The sequence below is a fragment of the Dermochelys coriacea genome, chromosome 22 (assembly GCF_009764565.3).
Source record: "Dermochelys coriacea isolate rDerCor1 chromosome 22, rDerCor1.pri.v4, whole genome shotgun sequence".
NCBI lineage: Eukaryota > Metazoa > Chordata > Testudines > Dermochelyidae > Dermochelys > Dermochelys coriacea.
Genome location: NC_050089.1, coordinates 5,888,073 through 5,903,954, shown reverse-complemented (window position 1 = coordinate 5,903,954; position 15,882 = coordinate 5,888,073). Strand labels below are relative to the sequence as shown.

Sequence of the window (15,882 nt, the reverse complement as noted above, 5' to 3'; positions counted from 1 at the left end):
CAAAAATTGGGATTATTTACCTAAGAGAAGAGATGAATAAAACAGGATATGATAAAAGTGTACAGAATAATGGATGGTATAATAATGAGGATCTTCTCATCCGCCTCTTATAATACAAGAACAAGTTGAAAGGGACAAAATTTAAAATGAATAAAAGGAAATACTATTTCACACAATGGTTAATTAGCCTATGGAACTCACAACCACAAGATATTATTGAAGCCAAGAGTTTACCAGGATTCATAAAAAGGATTGGACATTTCCATGGATGACAAGAACATTCCAGGTTATAATAGTAAATATTAAAACAAAAAGCAAAAGTTCTGGAAGGCATGCAAACTCTCATGCTTCAGGACATAAGCCAACCTCTAAATCAGGAATCTCAAACTCAAATCACCACGAGGGCTATATGAGGACTAGTACATTGGCCCGAGGGCCACATCACTGATGCCTTTTCATACAAAGATACAAAAGCCGCCCCTCTACCCCCACCCCCACTCCACCCCTTCCACGAGGCCCCACCCTGCCCCACCTTTTCCCACCCCTGCCCTGCCCCCATTCCAACCCCTTCCCCAAAGTCCCCGCCCCAACTCTACCCCCTCCCTGCCCCTATTCCAACCCCTTCCCCAAATCCCCAGCCCAGCCCCACCTCTTCTCTGCCTCCTCCCCTGAGCACGCCGTGTACCCGCTTCTCCCCGCTCCCTCCTGGAAAGTCCTAAGCGCTGCCAAATAGCTGTTTGGTGATGGGAAGTGCTGGAAGGTAGGCAGAGGAGCGGGGACACAGCGTGCTTGGGGGCAGAGGCGGAGGGGAGCAGGGGGTGGGCACAGGAAATAACTCTGCGGGCCGTGTGTTTGAGACCCCTGCCCTAAATATTGGGGGTTAGAAGGAAACTTTCCCTAAAGTTACCCCATAACTTTCTGCTGCAGGGTTTCTTGCATCTTCCTCTGAAGCAGCTGGTGCTGACTACCACTGGAGACCAGATACTGGGCGAGAAGGAGCACTGCGTTGATCCAGTACCTTAATTCCTATGTTTCTGCTACCTTGCACAACAGTCAAGGAGGAGAAATGGTGGCCAAAGACACTGGGGTAAACTTCTGCTCTAATGAAAATTGCAAGTGTTTTATGCCCATGGAGAATATACATGGCTTCTGTTAACACTTCTCCAGAACAGCCACATAAGATCATCATTCTAGGGCATTTTATGGAAATTATTATTAGTAGAAGTATGATGGTAATGCCCAGAGGCCCAACTGACACTGGGCCCCATTCTGCTTGGCACTGTACAAAAGTAGTTGAGGCAGTCACTGACCCCAAAAAGCTTACAATCCAACTAGACAATAGGTAGGAGAAAGGAAATATTATTATCTCCTTTCGATAGGTGAGGAACTGTGGCACAAAGGGGTTAAATGATCTGTGCAAGGTCAAATATAAATGCTGGGGCAGATGTAAGACCAGAACTCAGATCTCTTGCAGGCAGGCTTATTGCTTTACTCGCCAGACTGTGTGTCATTTTCTAACAACTTCACTGCCTTGAACTGATTGTTGGTGGCAGCAGCAATGGGATGAATAGGGGTGCAGGCATCATGCTTTATTTGAGAGCATGATTGCATGACTGAAAATATATTTTTACAGCCCTTATTAGCAGATGCATGATTCCCTGTCTGTTGATATTTTTAGATCCCATGCTTGCTAGCAGCTAAAAAACAAGGCATGTGCTCTAGACAGAGTATCACTGCAGACAAAGTGACATTACATTTTATGTTTGAGGATAAATTAAAGAAAACTCTCAGCGTCCTCCTCACATTCCTATATTCAAGGAGAAATACAGCCGAGTTTCGGTTGATCTTGGCCTCCTCGTTGACCTGTGGCAGTAAATTTTTCCCCCTTTTAGTGTTTAAATAGTTTGTCAGTGAATGATCCCATTCATAAAGTGCTGGCGATGACAGTTCTGCAAAGCTAAATGGCACTTGTCTGTGCACCTAATAAATCTGCAACAAAAATAAACAGAGGGGAAGAGGAAAAAAATTAACAAAGCCAGAGAGCTAAAAAAAAAAAAAAAAATCATTTGTAGGTATGCAAGGAGATTGTCATTTAAACTGACTGCAATAGTGTTGTGCAGAATTACTGCAACTTCCTGTCCCTTCTTGGCTGACCTTTGGCTTCAAAAGGGAAAGGGTTGGGTTGATACTTGGAATTTTGCTGTCAATTATACTTTGTGTAAATTTGGAGTAACTCCATTGCTCCAATAGCTCTCTCTCTAGCTGGGTTCTTGTCTAGGTACCCATTTCCATTGTGTCTGATTTGCAATGATGTAACTGAGCTCAAAATTGGCCCAAGGTATCTGTTTGTGGATTGCAGTCATGTCTGCAAGTTCATATTTTGTTCATTAAGGATTAGAGCCAGCTGCTTGGAAGGTTACTGAGATAAGTGGGGCATAACATACTTTGTACTTCCTTGTGTCCTGAAGAATCACAAACAACCCTGTTGAATTGCCAAAACTACATTCACAGAGTTGGAGCTTGTGCAGTGCTGGCTTGCTGTTGAGATAACATAATGATGGATCCTTATGTCTCTTTCCCAATAGCCGACCAACGTTTCTTCCTAATGCTCAGGAGAGCATTTTTCATCCTGTCTGATGTAACCATGGATCCTCCCATTGTTCTTATGAATACGTGATCCACTGCTGAATCCTATTAAATCCTTGCCTCCAATAATATCATGTGGCATTAAGTTTCACAGGCTAATTTGCCAAGTGACGTGAGGTTTTACACTCAACTCAATGGCATTTCTCTGTCTATCTGTCTGCAATGCAATAATGTTTGAATGCCGCACCCCATCAATTCCAAAATTTCAGGGACCGTTCTAGGCATCAGTGGACTGAACCATATTGATTTTGGTTAAAATTGGAACTGGGAGGGGGAAATGAGGGACACATAGATCCCCTGGCATCTGGTTGCTTTCTGTAGATCAAAAAAGGAGAGGATGGCAGCCATTAAAAGTTTCAAGCACAACAATACCTCCTCCCCATTCAGTTCTGCTCTTCCTCCAATACAGATTTAAAATGTTGACATCATGAATGACATATTTGCCTGACAGAAAGAAAAGAAATAAGAATGGTAGGGTGAAGAGTGGGGCCCATGAGTTGAATGGAGGTGCATACAGGTCACTTGGCATGGGGTGGGGGAGAATAGGGGAAGCTGTTATGATGGGAGAAGGATTGGAGAGGCACATAAAGACCCTGGAACGGGAGGAACAGGGAATGGGTGACACAGAATCCTTGGCAGGAGGAAGAATGGGGGAATCCGGTATGCGGAGGGGGGGGGGGAGAGGGGGAATTGGGTGCATGGAGGAAAAGAGGGCATTAGGGGAATGGAGGAATGGGGCACACAGAGCCTTGGCCATGAAAGGAAAGGGGGAATGGAGGACATGAGTGAAATGGGAGGCCACACAGACCCCTTCCATGGGGGAAAGAGGGGCATTCAGAACCCCTAATGGGGAAGATGGGGGGGTCCTTATATGGGAGAATGGGGAGAAAGGTGGGAATGGGAGGCCCAAAGAGCCCTGGCATGGGGGTGTGTGGTAGGGTGTATAAACCCCACTCTAGGTAACCATGGGTTAACAGGACCCTGAGTCTAATTAGGCTACTGGGTAGCACCTGGAGGGGTGTCAGGCATAATTGGTGATCAAACCCAGTTGGGGTGAAGCTGGGTGTTCATGAGGGAAGAAGCACAGGGGAGGGGAAAAGCTGCTTGAGGAAGCCTATGGGGAGACCTGTGTGAGAGGTAGCAGGGCTGAGAGTGGTCTGGAGCTAGAACCAGAGGGTCCCGAGTCAGCAGGAGGCCAGGGGTGATGAAGCTTGGAGTAGGGTTGCCACCCTGTCCAGGCTTTCCCAGGATCATCCCTTTTCTGAGGTAGCTGTCCAGTAAATCTGTAAGGTGCTCAAAACACACAGCCAGCTGTCCAATCTTAAAGGCCCAGGACCATCCTGCATGTTCTGTCTTTTTACCTCAGGGGAGGCTACCCCCAGCTTGGGGCTAGAGGCTGGTTGTCCTCAGGCGGGAGGAAGTTGGAGGCAGCGAAGTCAAGAGGCAGTGATGGTAAAGCCTAAGGGGCGTTCAGATTGAGCTTGGAGGGTCTGCAGGGAAGAGGGAAAAACTTTGCAGTCACTATCAGGGCACTAGAAAGTGAAGATCCCTGACAGACACATGACTGGAACAAGCTGCTGTGATTAACCCTGTGGGGAGAAGCCCAGACGGTGTTGCTCATTACAAAGAGCCCAGGAACGGGCTTGGGAAAAGGCCTGAAGAAAGGCTAATGTTAAGGAGGCAGTGGCAAGGTGTCTGGCTGAACAGACCTTGACACTCATCCTAGGGTCTCTGGGCTGGAACCTGTGTGGTGGGAGAGCCTGGGTTTCCCAACCAGCCACTGGGGAAGGTGGCTCAAGGCCCCCTGACCTGAGAGGACAAGCACAATTCAGAGCCCGGAGGGAAGAGTGTAAGAACCACTGGGCCTCAAGTCAGCAGTGGTAGTCCCAACAAAAGGTCTTGGAATTATTCACTGAACTCTTGTTTGTTGGCCTCTCAGTTACCCAGAAGAGTTGTGGAAATAAAACGTGACCTGGCCGAGGGGCTGAGTTGCAAGAAGAGGCAGGCCACCAGAGGACTGGAGTGACTGTTGGCAGGGGATGCCAGACAGCAAAGAGCTGCCACATCATGTCCAGCCACGAGGGGTACAAGAGTGGTGAGTCCACCCTTCCACAGCGGGAGAAGTGGGCAATGGTATGGTGGGGCAAGGGATACATAGAACCCCGATATGTTCCAGAGGGGCAAATATTATGTTTTAGTTTTAAAATGCTGAGACAAATTAAGCAAGTATTTGGAGAACTCACGATGGGGCAAATCCTTTGCAGGAGAGAGAGAATTGTTTCTATTAGATTAGTAAGCTTGTTTTGATACAAAGGATTAAACATTGAGACAGCACCTGTCACATGCACAGATGCAGTTTTTGGTTGGTTGGGGTGTTTTTGTTTATTAAAAGCCATCTTAATATGAATGGTGCTCTGCACGAGTGCCAGACTCCAGCCACACAGAAATTGCAGGATTGGGACCATAGTTAGGAATAGAACTAGTTGCAAATTTTTGAGCAAAAGTTTTCTTTGTTGAAAAATGACCCATTAAAATATTTTTTTTTTGTCAAAAATTGTTGACATTTGGAATTTTTGCTTCTATTTTTGTTAAATAAATAAAACCCCTCTTTTCAATATCTTTTCCGAAATAAAATCACTGTTGAAAACATTATAAAAAACCCAAAAAGCTGGGGGTTTGGTAAACAAAAATGTTCAATAACCCATTTGGAAAACTCTTTCCATAATGCTTTCAATAAAAAGTGAGGGATTTTTATTTAAAATCATGATACATTTTGAAAAAGCAAAACATGGGTTCCTTTCAAACTCTTAATAACATCTTTGAACATTTTGTGTGAGAAATGGGTTTTCATTTCTCAACCAGTTCTAGTTAGGAATTTTTAAAAAAAAAAAAATCTTAATTTTACCTTGAAAAACAAGGGTTTGAATTAGTTAGTTAGTTAGATTTCAATCTAAAAGAGTATCCAAACCATCCAGAGCTCTAGGCGCCTTTGAAGGATATTGATAACTTGGAGAGGGTTCAGAGAAGAGCCAGGAGAATGATTAGAGGATTAGAAAACGTGACTTCTAGTAATAGACTCAAGGAACTCAATCTATTTATCTTGACACAGAGAAGGTTAAGGGGTGACTTTATTGCAGTTTATAATTATCTGCATGGGGAACAAATATTTAATAATGGCCTCTTCAGTCAAGCAGAGAAACATATAACCCAATGCAATGGCTGGAAGTTGTAGCTAGACAAATTCAGACTGGAAATAAAGCATAGATTTTTAATGGTGACAGTAATTAACCATTGAAACAATTTACTAAGGGTCATGGTGGATTCTCCATCACTGACTATTTTTAAGTCAAGATGGGATGTTTTCTGCTGCAAGAGACACTACAGTATTGCCATTATATTACACTTTGTTAGAAAGTATCTCATGGGTAATAATGCAGATCACATTTCTGGAAAGGTCCGCTGACCCGTCACTCTACTTCTGGCTGTCATGGGAAAGGGCTCAGATTAGAATTTTTTTCCCATTGAATGGACATCTATGCAAATATTCAACCCCTTTCATATTTAAACAGGGCTGGACTAACTAACTGGGTGAAATAAGGTAAAAGCAAACTTGAGCCATCACCAATTATATGAACCAAAACTTTATTTTCCAAGTTTGGAAAAGCGTTCGATTTCTATTGTAATTCTTGCACTGCTTTACATTCCGTGGGTTTAGATTAGTCTGGAACCAGAAACAACGAGAAAGTGTGTTCTTGGTCTTTTTCTGACTCTGAGTGTGGAACCGGGATGTACCAGGTAATCCCACAAGAAAGCTTGCTCTTATGAGATTTGAAGATAGAGGCCTGGCTGAGTTTAGATAGACTAATCATCCAAATACCAAACATTTTTGTCGTCCCATCCCCACCCCTGGCTGCTTAGAACACCTCACGAGTATACCCACAAAAAGGAAAGAGACCAAACTGATGAACAGTAAACATGGTGTTCAGCAGGCAGAATGGTCCTGGGGATTGAGAAGGGTACAAGGAGCCAGGCTTATCCTTGGGCTACTCAGATTGTAGGTTCCTTGGAATAGGGACCGTCTTTGTGTTCTGGGCCTGGGCTGCCCTCACTTGTGCACCTGCTGTAAAGGCCCCTCTGAGGCTTTGGAGGGGAGCAGACTCTCCAAGGTACAGGGCTAGCCGACCCAAACCCTGCCCCACCCCCAGCCCACAATACCCCAGAATGCGCCTTGCTCGGAGGGTGGAGCTGAGCGTGCCCTCTCTTTGCCCGTCATAGAGATCCCAGGGGAATGCACCAGGGGAATTCCAAGCAGTGGCCTAGGCCTGCAGACTGGCCCATTTGTTTCAGCCTGTCTGCGCAAAGAGGCCACGGGTCAACAATGATATAGGGTTGCCAACTTTAGTTGGACATATTCCTAGAGGTTTCCTGGAGGTTTCATCACACGACAGAATCTTACTTAAAGATTAATCTTTTATTCTTGGAGACTCCAGGACAATCCTGGAGGATGAATGAGGCCCCAGGGCTCCTAGGTTCTATCCCTAGTGCTACTGACTTGCTGTGTGATGGTAGACAAGTCACTTCACCTCTCCAGGCCTCCATTTGTTAATGAGGTAACTATTACAATGAATTGGCTCTGTGTGTAATGGAGACAGGGGATGCTCTGGCAACATTCTGTGTAACTATCAACTCTCCTTCCTCCTGCACTGTTCAGAAAACATTGCACAGAGCTATTGTATGTAAACCCCCGACAAATAGATGTTAATAGCCCCCACACAATTTCAAAGAGAGACATCATATACTTCCTCAGTAAACAAACATATAGTGCACCCAAAACACACGGTAAATCGTATAAGATATTGTAAACAACGTTTGGAATCCTACGAATAACTTTTCAACAAAAGCAGCAAAACCAGTAAATCTCTGGTGTGCCTTGTGCAGATGTTCCCCCTTTTGATTCTGTTACAAACATTCAAATGTAAGGTTTCAGCATCACATGTTCTATGCTTCAGCACACACCTCCAAACACATCCCCTTTGATCTTCTCTCAGAGGTGACTGCTCAGTCTTTATGGCCAGTCCATAGTACCTAGGGTGTGTCACCTGGACCCGCCACTGCTTGAAGTCCTTTCACACACCCCAGAACCCCGTCAGCAAACAAACAGGCTGGGGATCCTCATAGCTAGCAGCATTCCAGCCCTGGGGTCAATAGCTGACTAGTCCTCACAATTGCTAGTGAAACAGAATCTGTGCCAGTATTCAAAGCGATGCACAGATTGGGATGAGCATATAAAAGGTCCACTTCTGGATCTCTATAAGGCTCTCACCCTGTAGGGCACCATCTTCTCCCCCATAAGCCCAGCCAAGTCAGACAAGAATTCACAAATCCTCCCCTCATTAAGTGCTGCCTCATTCTCTCTCTCTCTCTGAGGCAGAATCCCACTTTAGAACCCTTAGTGGATAGCTCAATGTGAGTTCCACAGGTTCTGTTGCCTCTAGAGAAGACAAATGCTTCTCCCCCAGCTCTTCCTATAGGTCCATAAAATACTCCATGGTGGACAAACATTATTCTAATGGAGAGCTCCCCTAGTAAATAAACCTGGAAGAACGCTGACCTGTATCCAAAGTGGGGCAGAGAGTGGGATCTAGCCGTCACATCGCTTGGTCCTGTGTTGATCAGCTGATGAGTCCACAGGGCTGCCTGTCTTTAATTCCTGTTCTCGAAGTTGCTGTGCTACTCTCTGCAGAGAGAGAGAATATCCAGCTAACATCCATGTTTCCTCCCCACTGTTTCTCTCCCCCTCCCCTGGAGAAACAAAGTCAAATACTGCAACCTAAAGCACGGGGGGGTACAGGTGCACATCCACTGACTCAGAATTGCTCATCTGTGTGTCACAGGCCTTATACTGCTATTGAAGATTTTCCTTTAGCTCAAATGTCAGGGGCCTGCATTTTGGAACAGGAAGATGACAGTTCTGTCGGTGCCGCCATGAAGTTCCCAGTGCATGTAACATTGGGTTGACAGCTATGAGAGCATAAATGGCCATGAACTCATTACTACCCTTCCTACTGGACATGAGTGTTAGCTAATATTTGGGAAGGACTTTAGTAGATCTGGAAAGTGGGGGTGCTATTTTGTCTCTGGTGTGTTGGTTTCTTTTACTTTATGGACATAAGGGAAGCATTCACCCAAAGGTTGCTGCTGCCAGTGCCTGCACTCTGGCATTCCCACCAGCCTTCTTCTCTAGGAAACTCCTTTGTCTAATGAATTTTTTAAAACATTCTTGCTAACCACAGGAAGCAAAACAAAAAGCTGAGTCAGCCCCAGACCACCTGAGGTTGGGAGTAGCTCCCTAGTATTTATGGAGCAACTCACCCTCCTCCTGCCCTAGGTTGTTTGACAAAAAAAAAAAAACAAAAACAGTGTTTCCAGCAGATAATGGATGTGCTGGAACAGACTGGATGGGGATTAGCTCATTTCGTTCGACTGGCAACAACCTATCAGCATTCCTTTCTATCTTGGTATGGACAGATCACAGCAGCCGCAGAAGGCCTCCTTTGTAGCAAGTACTGCTATGCTACCACATTATTGTTCCAATGATTCAGATAAGCATGTTGCAGTAGCAGTGTGGCAGGGGCTTGGGATAGCATTCCTGCTCATAGCAGGCACCTTCTTGAGAGGAAAGAAGGATTCCTGTTGGTTTAGTAAGAAATATCTTCTGGAGATGCCCCAAAACATCCTGGGTTAGGTTTCAAATCTCCACGTTGAAACCTGCCTCCCCCCCGAATTTTCACTTCTACTAGACTATGGTGTGACTATATAGTGATGCCAACTCTCTTTTGAAGTCTGGGGTGTTCTAATTAATTTCTGATTTATGCCTTTCAATCTCATCACGTTTTGCCCTTATCCAAAATGGCTGCTATTTCCATTACTGCCAGTGGGACTCTTCCCTTAGTAAGATGGCTGCCACGTCCCTTTGAGCTTGAGGCTGCCCTGGGCAAAAAAATGGATACCACCTCCATCCAGCCCTTCTAATAGGGCTAACACCAAGTTGCCTTCAAGGAAGATGATGGCCCCTTAACACCCTGTGAGAGAGTCAGGCAAGGGGCACGATAATGTGGAGGTGTCAGGAATGGAGCTGTTGGATCAGCAAGGAGGGGGAATGCAACAGGAAACTATAGGAAGTCCAAGAAACGTAGACAGCACGAGGCAGACTGAGGAGAGTGCAGGGAAATGAGGCACACTGAGGGAGTGCAATGGAACAGGGTGGTGGCAGAGAGGGGAAAGCATGGGGGGGAAAGGGATGGAAATATTCTGGGGCAAGAGGGAGACGGGAGACTGGGCAAGCATGTTCAGTGAGGAGTGATCCTGCATTGGCAGGATGATGGAGTGGGTGTTCTAAGAGGTCTCCTTCTCCCTTTGACATCTACGATTCTATGAGATTTTTGGCAGTGTTGTACCCACACAGACTTGATTCAGCCTTGAACCCAAATCCTGAATTCTAACCTAAATCTGATCTAGATCTGAAATGACTTGACCAATGTTACCCAGCAGGCCACTGGCAGAGTGAGGAATAGAGCTCACGTCTCCTGAGTTCCAGTCTATCCAGTAGGCCACACTGCCTCTCATACTGGGTCTTGATGAAGGTGGAATCTCTGAATATTAGTGTCTGATCGAAGCCCATTGAAATCAATAGAAAGACTCCCATCAATTTTCATGGGTTTTGTACCAGCTGAACAAATACTGAACAGTACTTTAGTTTATAAACTTTAAACTACTTTTGCCTAACTGGCTTTGACAGTGTTCTCTCCTCTTTTGAGTTTGTTTTCTGTGAACTTTCTAGAGGTCGAGTTCGCTGGCAGGAAGGATGGTGGAAATGACTGATTTTAAGTGAATTTCAAAATATTTGTAGAGTCAATGTTGAACTCATAAATATAAATCACACTGGAAAGCTAGATACAAAGAATGATGGTCATCCAAAAGAAGAACAGAAACTTTGAGTGACTTATGGATGCATTCAAAAATAACCAGTGCAGTTAAATATTAAATACTCACAGCAAATAATTCACAGTGATTAGAGCTAGATTAAGATTTTTCCCATTGAAAAATGTCATTTTGTCAAAACAATTTAGAAGGGGGCAAGGAATGTCATTTTCTACACTCAATTTTTCAATCGGAAATTTCAAAGCCAAACAAATTTTTGTTTTGTTTTAAATTGACGTTTTAGTTTTGTTGTACATTTTTGAAAACTGAAATTTTTTTTGAAACTTCAGATTTGATATTTTTGTTCCCCTCTCCTTTTATTTTTATTTTTTTGAGGGGGTCATTTTTTTCTTTCAATTTTCCTTTTTCCACTAACATTTAAAAACCATCCTCAACTTTGAGAAGTTAGACTGAGGAGAGGAAAATTTTAAAAACAAAACACCCTGAACATTTTTTCATTGCATGGCACTGAGTGGCAGAAAAAGGATGGACAATGAAATTTCAAAATTTTAGAAATTCAGCATTTTCAAAAATATTTTTAAAAAGTTTTGAAAAAAGGAAAAATTGTTCTATTTTCAACCTTGCAAAATGGAAATAACTGACATTTTTGTGAAGTTATTTTTATCAGCTCCACAAATGATTTGCACATCAAAAATAATTAAGCAAAAGATTTTGAATTCCAAATAAACTTGACAAACTGCTAGACATGTACAGACACTTTGCAAATAGAAAGGTGAAATTCATCAGGTAAACTATTTATAGCAAATTATGTTCCTAATTCTAGTCCTCACTGAAAACGATTGGATTTGAGACATCTGAATACATTTCATTTACAAAATTTTGAATCTATGACTACTAGGAAGTCATAGATTTTTAAGGCCAGAAGGGACCAGTGTGATAATCTAGTCTGACCTCCTGCATAACACATGTCATAAGACTTCCATGTAGTAAGAACACCAGAACAAGTCATTACTTGTGATTGAATTAGAACATATGTTTGAAAAACACCTAGTCTTGATTTAACTTCCAGGAATTCGTCACAACATATTGTGCCTACATTCTAGCTGATAGGACAGATACCAGATTTCTGGCCTTCTACCCTTATAGTCAATTCCTTTTATTTTGCATCTCGGAGTGTTTGGTGACCTTGTGGAATGGGCACCTGTTCAAAAATTTTGAAAAATTTCAGCACATCCCCTAAAGTAGGAAGGATATCTGTGATTAGGACACAAGGTTACAAGTTAGGAGATCAAAAGTAAAATCCTCATCCTTTTCTGCCATATAAAAGGGCAGGAGAGGTGTAATGGGGCCCTAAATGCCGCATCTGTCTGGTGGAGGATCCTCCCAGCACAGGAACGTGAAGACAGCTGTAAAGCTTCCCCCTCACTCCCTGAGGACCACCTTGGTCCTGACTCTGCCTGTGCTAGTGCGATGCACAGAAGAAATCCTTTGTCTAGGATTTGGAAGAGAAATGACACAGAGTCTTATTTATATATTTAATTTTTAATTAAAAAATAAAGGTTATTTTAATACATATCTTTCAGCCTTCGGGCAAAATGCACCCTCAACAAGACTTTAAGAAACATGATGCATATCTAGTCTTGGCACACAGATCTTAAAAACAAATGCGAACTTTTTTCAGCCGCTTCTTAACTCCATTACTCTCCCCTAACCCTGAAAACATTTAAATGCTTCTTGGGGGAAAAAAATACAAACCCTACAATAATTAGAAATGGGTCTGAAGCAAAAATCCCAGTTCTGGAGCATCTTGAAATCCAAACCGTGATCTCAATCCAGATTTTACTCAATGGCCTTTATCTTTATAAAGGTTTGCCCGCAACCCAGATCTGATCACCTCAAACCTCCAGGAGAGATCTGAAATCTGAACCATGACCCGGGTCTGAATCTTGCACCTATCTTTATAATGGGTTGAACCAAAACCCTGGGTCTGTGCATCCTCCAAAAAACTGTTTCACTTGGGCCCATGCCTAACAGAAATAAGTGCTGGTTAAATGAGAAATCGTGCTGTAAAAGTTCCCCTGTTCCTGGCAGTCACTGCCTTGAGGCCAGACTAAGTACTCTCACAGGTTTCAGAGTAGCAGCCGTGTTAGTCTGTATTCGCAAAAAGAAAAGGAGTACTGGTGGCACCTTAGAGACTAACAAATTTATTAGAGCATAAGCTTTCGTGAGCTACAGCAGCTCACGAAAGCTTATGCTCTAATAAATTTGTTAGTCTCTAAGGTGCCACCAGTACTCCTTTTCTTTTTACTAAGTACTCTGTCCATTTCTACCTTAAGAGGCAAAGATACGGTCAAGCGAACACACCGAACCCTCCAAGATGGTCATATCACTACACAACCACCTCCCGCGCCATGAAAGGAACCCTGGGCTTTTCCTGATTCTCCAGGCTGTCTCGCGTTTCTAGACACAGTCTCTTCTGGAAGATAGCTCTAAAGTACTCAGGCCCCCTTGTTATCCACAAGGAGGACTTACACATGCTGTTGGGAAGGGAAAGACTATCACCATATGCATTGGGTTTCTTTGTTCCACGGTGGCCCATGCTGGTTGATTCCCAAAGGCACAAAGTGCACAAGCTCTTGACTTATACACAAGGTCTTTTTGTTTTTATTTATTTATATTTTTTTTCTTCTTTCCTTTTTCTGTTTTTTTTTCTGTTTTTTTTTTCCCTGTTTTTCTTCTTTTAACTTGAGGGCGTCGTCTCCTCTGGGGAGGGCTCCACTGTGTGCTCTGGAGACTTTCCCGTCTCCAAGGAGACTTCAGGCTTCTCCTCTGTCAATTCAGGCTCTTCTGGGGCCTGAGATGTCTCGAATATCTGCCTCTGAACTTGGCTGTTCATCTTTTCCTCTGCCTCAATCTCTTCTGAGGTGGGGATGGAGTTTTTCTTTGGGCGGCCTTTGGGCTTTGTCGGAGCTTCCTGTCCACCTTTCAGTACCTGGAACAAAGATAATAAGTGTTTGGACCATTCTGAACTGCACTGGTGTCTGCCATCCAAGTTCCTGATGGTACTTTTAACATCAGGATGAAATCTATCCCTGTTCAAAGAGCTGGCCCAAGGTTTAGGCACCCTTACCTCCTACTCCGGACTCAAGTAGAACTTAAGTGATGCATAGGCCTTGTGGGACTTAAATGGGGTTTAATTAATTTAAATGGAGGCAAGCACAAATCCAGAAAACACTAATATCTCAGACTTTATGTAGGGTCCTGAGTTCAAGGTGGGTTATAAAGGAGTCTCAGTACAGGGTTGCCAACTTCCTGACCGAACAAAACCAAACACCCTTGCACTGCCCCTTCTCCAAGGCCCTGCCCTGCTCAGTCCATCTTCCCCCCTCCCTCTGTCGCTCGCTCTCCTGCACCCTCACTCACTCGCTCATTTTCACCTGGCTGGGGAGGACTTGGGAGAGACCCAACTCTCAGTACAGCTCACGTACTGAATTTTCCAAAATTCAGCTCCCTTACTGCGATTCTTTTCATTCTTAGCTTAAGTAACAACAATCAAACCTCAGCCTCAGCCTGAGCTTCCAAAGTGAGTTTTTCCTCCTCCCGTCAGCTCTCTCTTGTCTCTTAGAGACTCAATCCTTTTTACTCCTGCTTTGGAACTAATGAGACCCACCTGGTCTTCCTACCAGGATGAGTCAGCAAAATATCTCTGCCACCTCTGTTATCTCCATTTTGCACACAGGAGAACTGGGGCAAAGAGAGGAAGCAACTTGCCTAAGGTCATGCAGTGAGTCAGTGACAGAACCAAAATGGAACTAATGGGACCTGACTGCCCTTCCTTTCCTCTAATACAATACAGGACAGACACAGAGTGTTGTCATTATTGTAGCTGGAGTGATGTATTGGACAAAGTGGGCATTCTAGATGTTTTTTGAAGGACAAGGAGGAGGCTTGATGTATACTAACTGAGAAACTGCAGGTAAAAAGGCTTGAAGTTGGGAGTGCATGAAGGAGATAAAGGGAAAGGTCAGGAGAGAAATGTGGGCAGACCTTAGGGAGCAGGAGCAGGTGTACAAGGAAGAGTTGGAGGCAGGGTCAGAGTTAAAGACAGCTTTAAAAGTGAGAAGCAGGGACATCACTTATCAAAGCTGGACTTAGTTTCATTGAGTTGAAGTCTCTTTATGGTCCAGGTGCACCCCCAATTCCCACTAGCAATAAAGATCCCAGGGTTGCCAAAAAATGAAAAGAGAGACATTTCTGCTCCTCCCCCTTTCATCCCTTTGCTTTGAATCTGCATTGTTATCCATGGCCAGTCTCACCCAACATACATTCAGCCATGTGAGCCTTTTGAGCAACCAGTTAGTAGTAACAAACTGAACTTTAAAATTCTGGATCAGATCCTCAGCTGGTGTAAATCAGCATAGCTTCATTGGTAGAATTTATGCCAAAGACTTCCAAATGTACACCCAGATTTACTCCAGCTCAGGATTCGTCTCTCTGACATTAGATTGGAGGCCTGGTTGGGAACCTTTTGATCTCTTACCATTTTCTTCCACTTCATCCTGCGATTCTGGTACCAAGTCTTCACCTGGAGCTGAGTCAGCCCCAGTGACTGGGCAAGGTCAAGCCTAGAAGACAAGGATACAGAGACTTGACAAAGGAAACGTAGAGTCCAGATGCACTGCAGTAGCCAATCCCTGATTATATCCTGCAGAGAGAATGGGGGGCTCACATACAGTGAAGTAAATTCCAGAAAAAGATAGCTATCAGCTTCTCCTAACTTGTCTTTTCTCTCCAGTTCAGAGGAGAATTACAAATCAGTGTAAAAAGTCATGATCCAAATTTAGGATCCAAAGAAGTATGGTCTTACGGAGGAAGCAATAATGGTCTTGTGGTTGTGGCGCAGAATAGGGAGATAGGATAGCTGGTCTGTTTCCATCTCTTCCTATGTGTTTTGTTGGGCAAGTGAATGAGGACAAAAGTTCAGTCATCCAGCTGGAGTCAACTTGACCCTGATATTCAGCACCTCTGAAAATCAGGCCTTAGGTGTCTCAAGACAGCACCCAAGAACTGACACCCAAAATCAGAGGCCACCTTTGAAAATTTTGGCTGTCTTTATTGTGCTTCACTTTCCCTATATATAGGCTGGAGATAAGGATGCTTTTTAACCTCAAAAAGGTGTGGTGTGTCTGAATTTATTAATTTGCTGATATTACAGCGATGAGAGCTCTAGAAATGCCTATACATAAATTTGTGTGTTGGGCCTTCTGGGGAGCTACAGTAGGCAGCATAAATGCT

The 15,882-nt window shown here is 43.9% G+C and overlaps 1 protein-coding gene across 1 annotated transcript in view; it reads right to left on the bottom strand.

The window, feature by feature from the left end:
- Positions 1 to 12,906: 12,906 nt before the first annotated feature.
- BARX2 (BARX homeobox 2) overlaps positions 12,907 to 15,882 on the bottom strand; it is a 53,562-nt gene continuing 50,586 nt past the window's right edge. Inside the window, exons 3-4 of the mRNA XM_038380808.2 lie at positions 15,128 to 15,212; positions 12,907 to 13,579 (exon numbers count right to left, since the gene is read on the bottom strand). Coding sequence (XP_038236736.1) covers positions 13,328 to 13,579; positions 15,128 to 15,212 — 337 coding nt within the window. The 3' untranslated portion in view covers positions 12,907 to 13,327. The remainder of the gene's footprint in view (positions 13,580 to 15,127; positions 15,213 to 15,882) is intronic.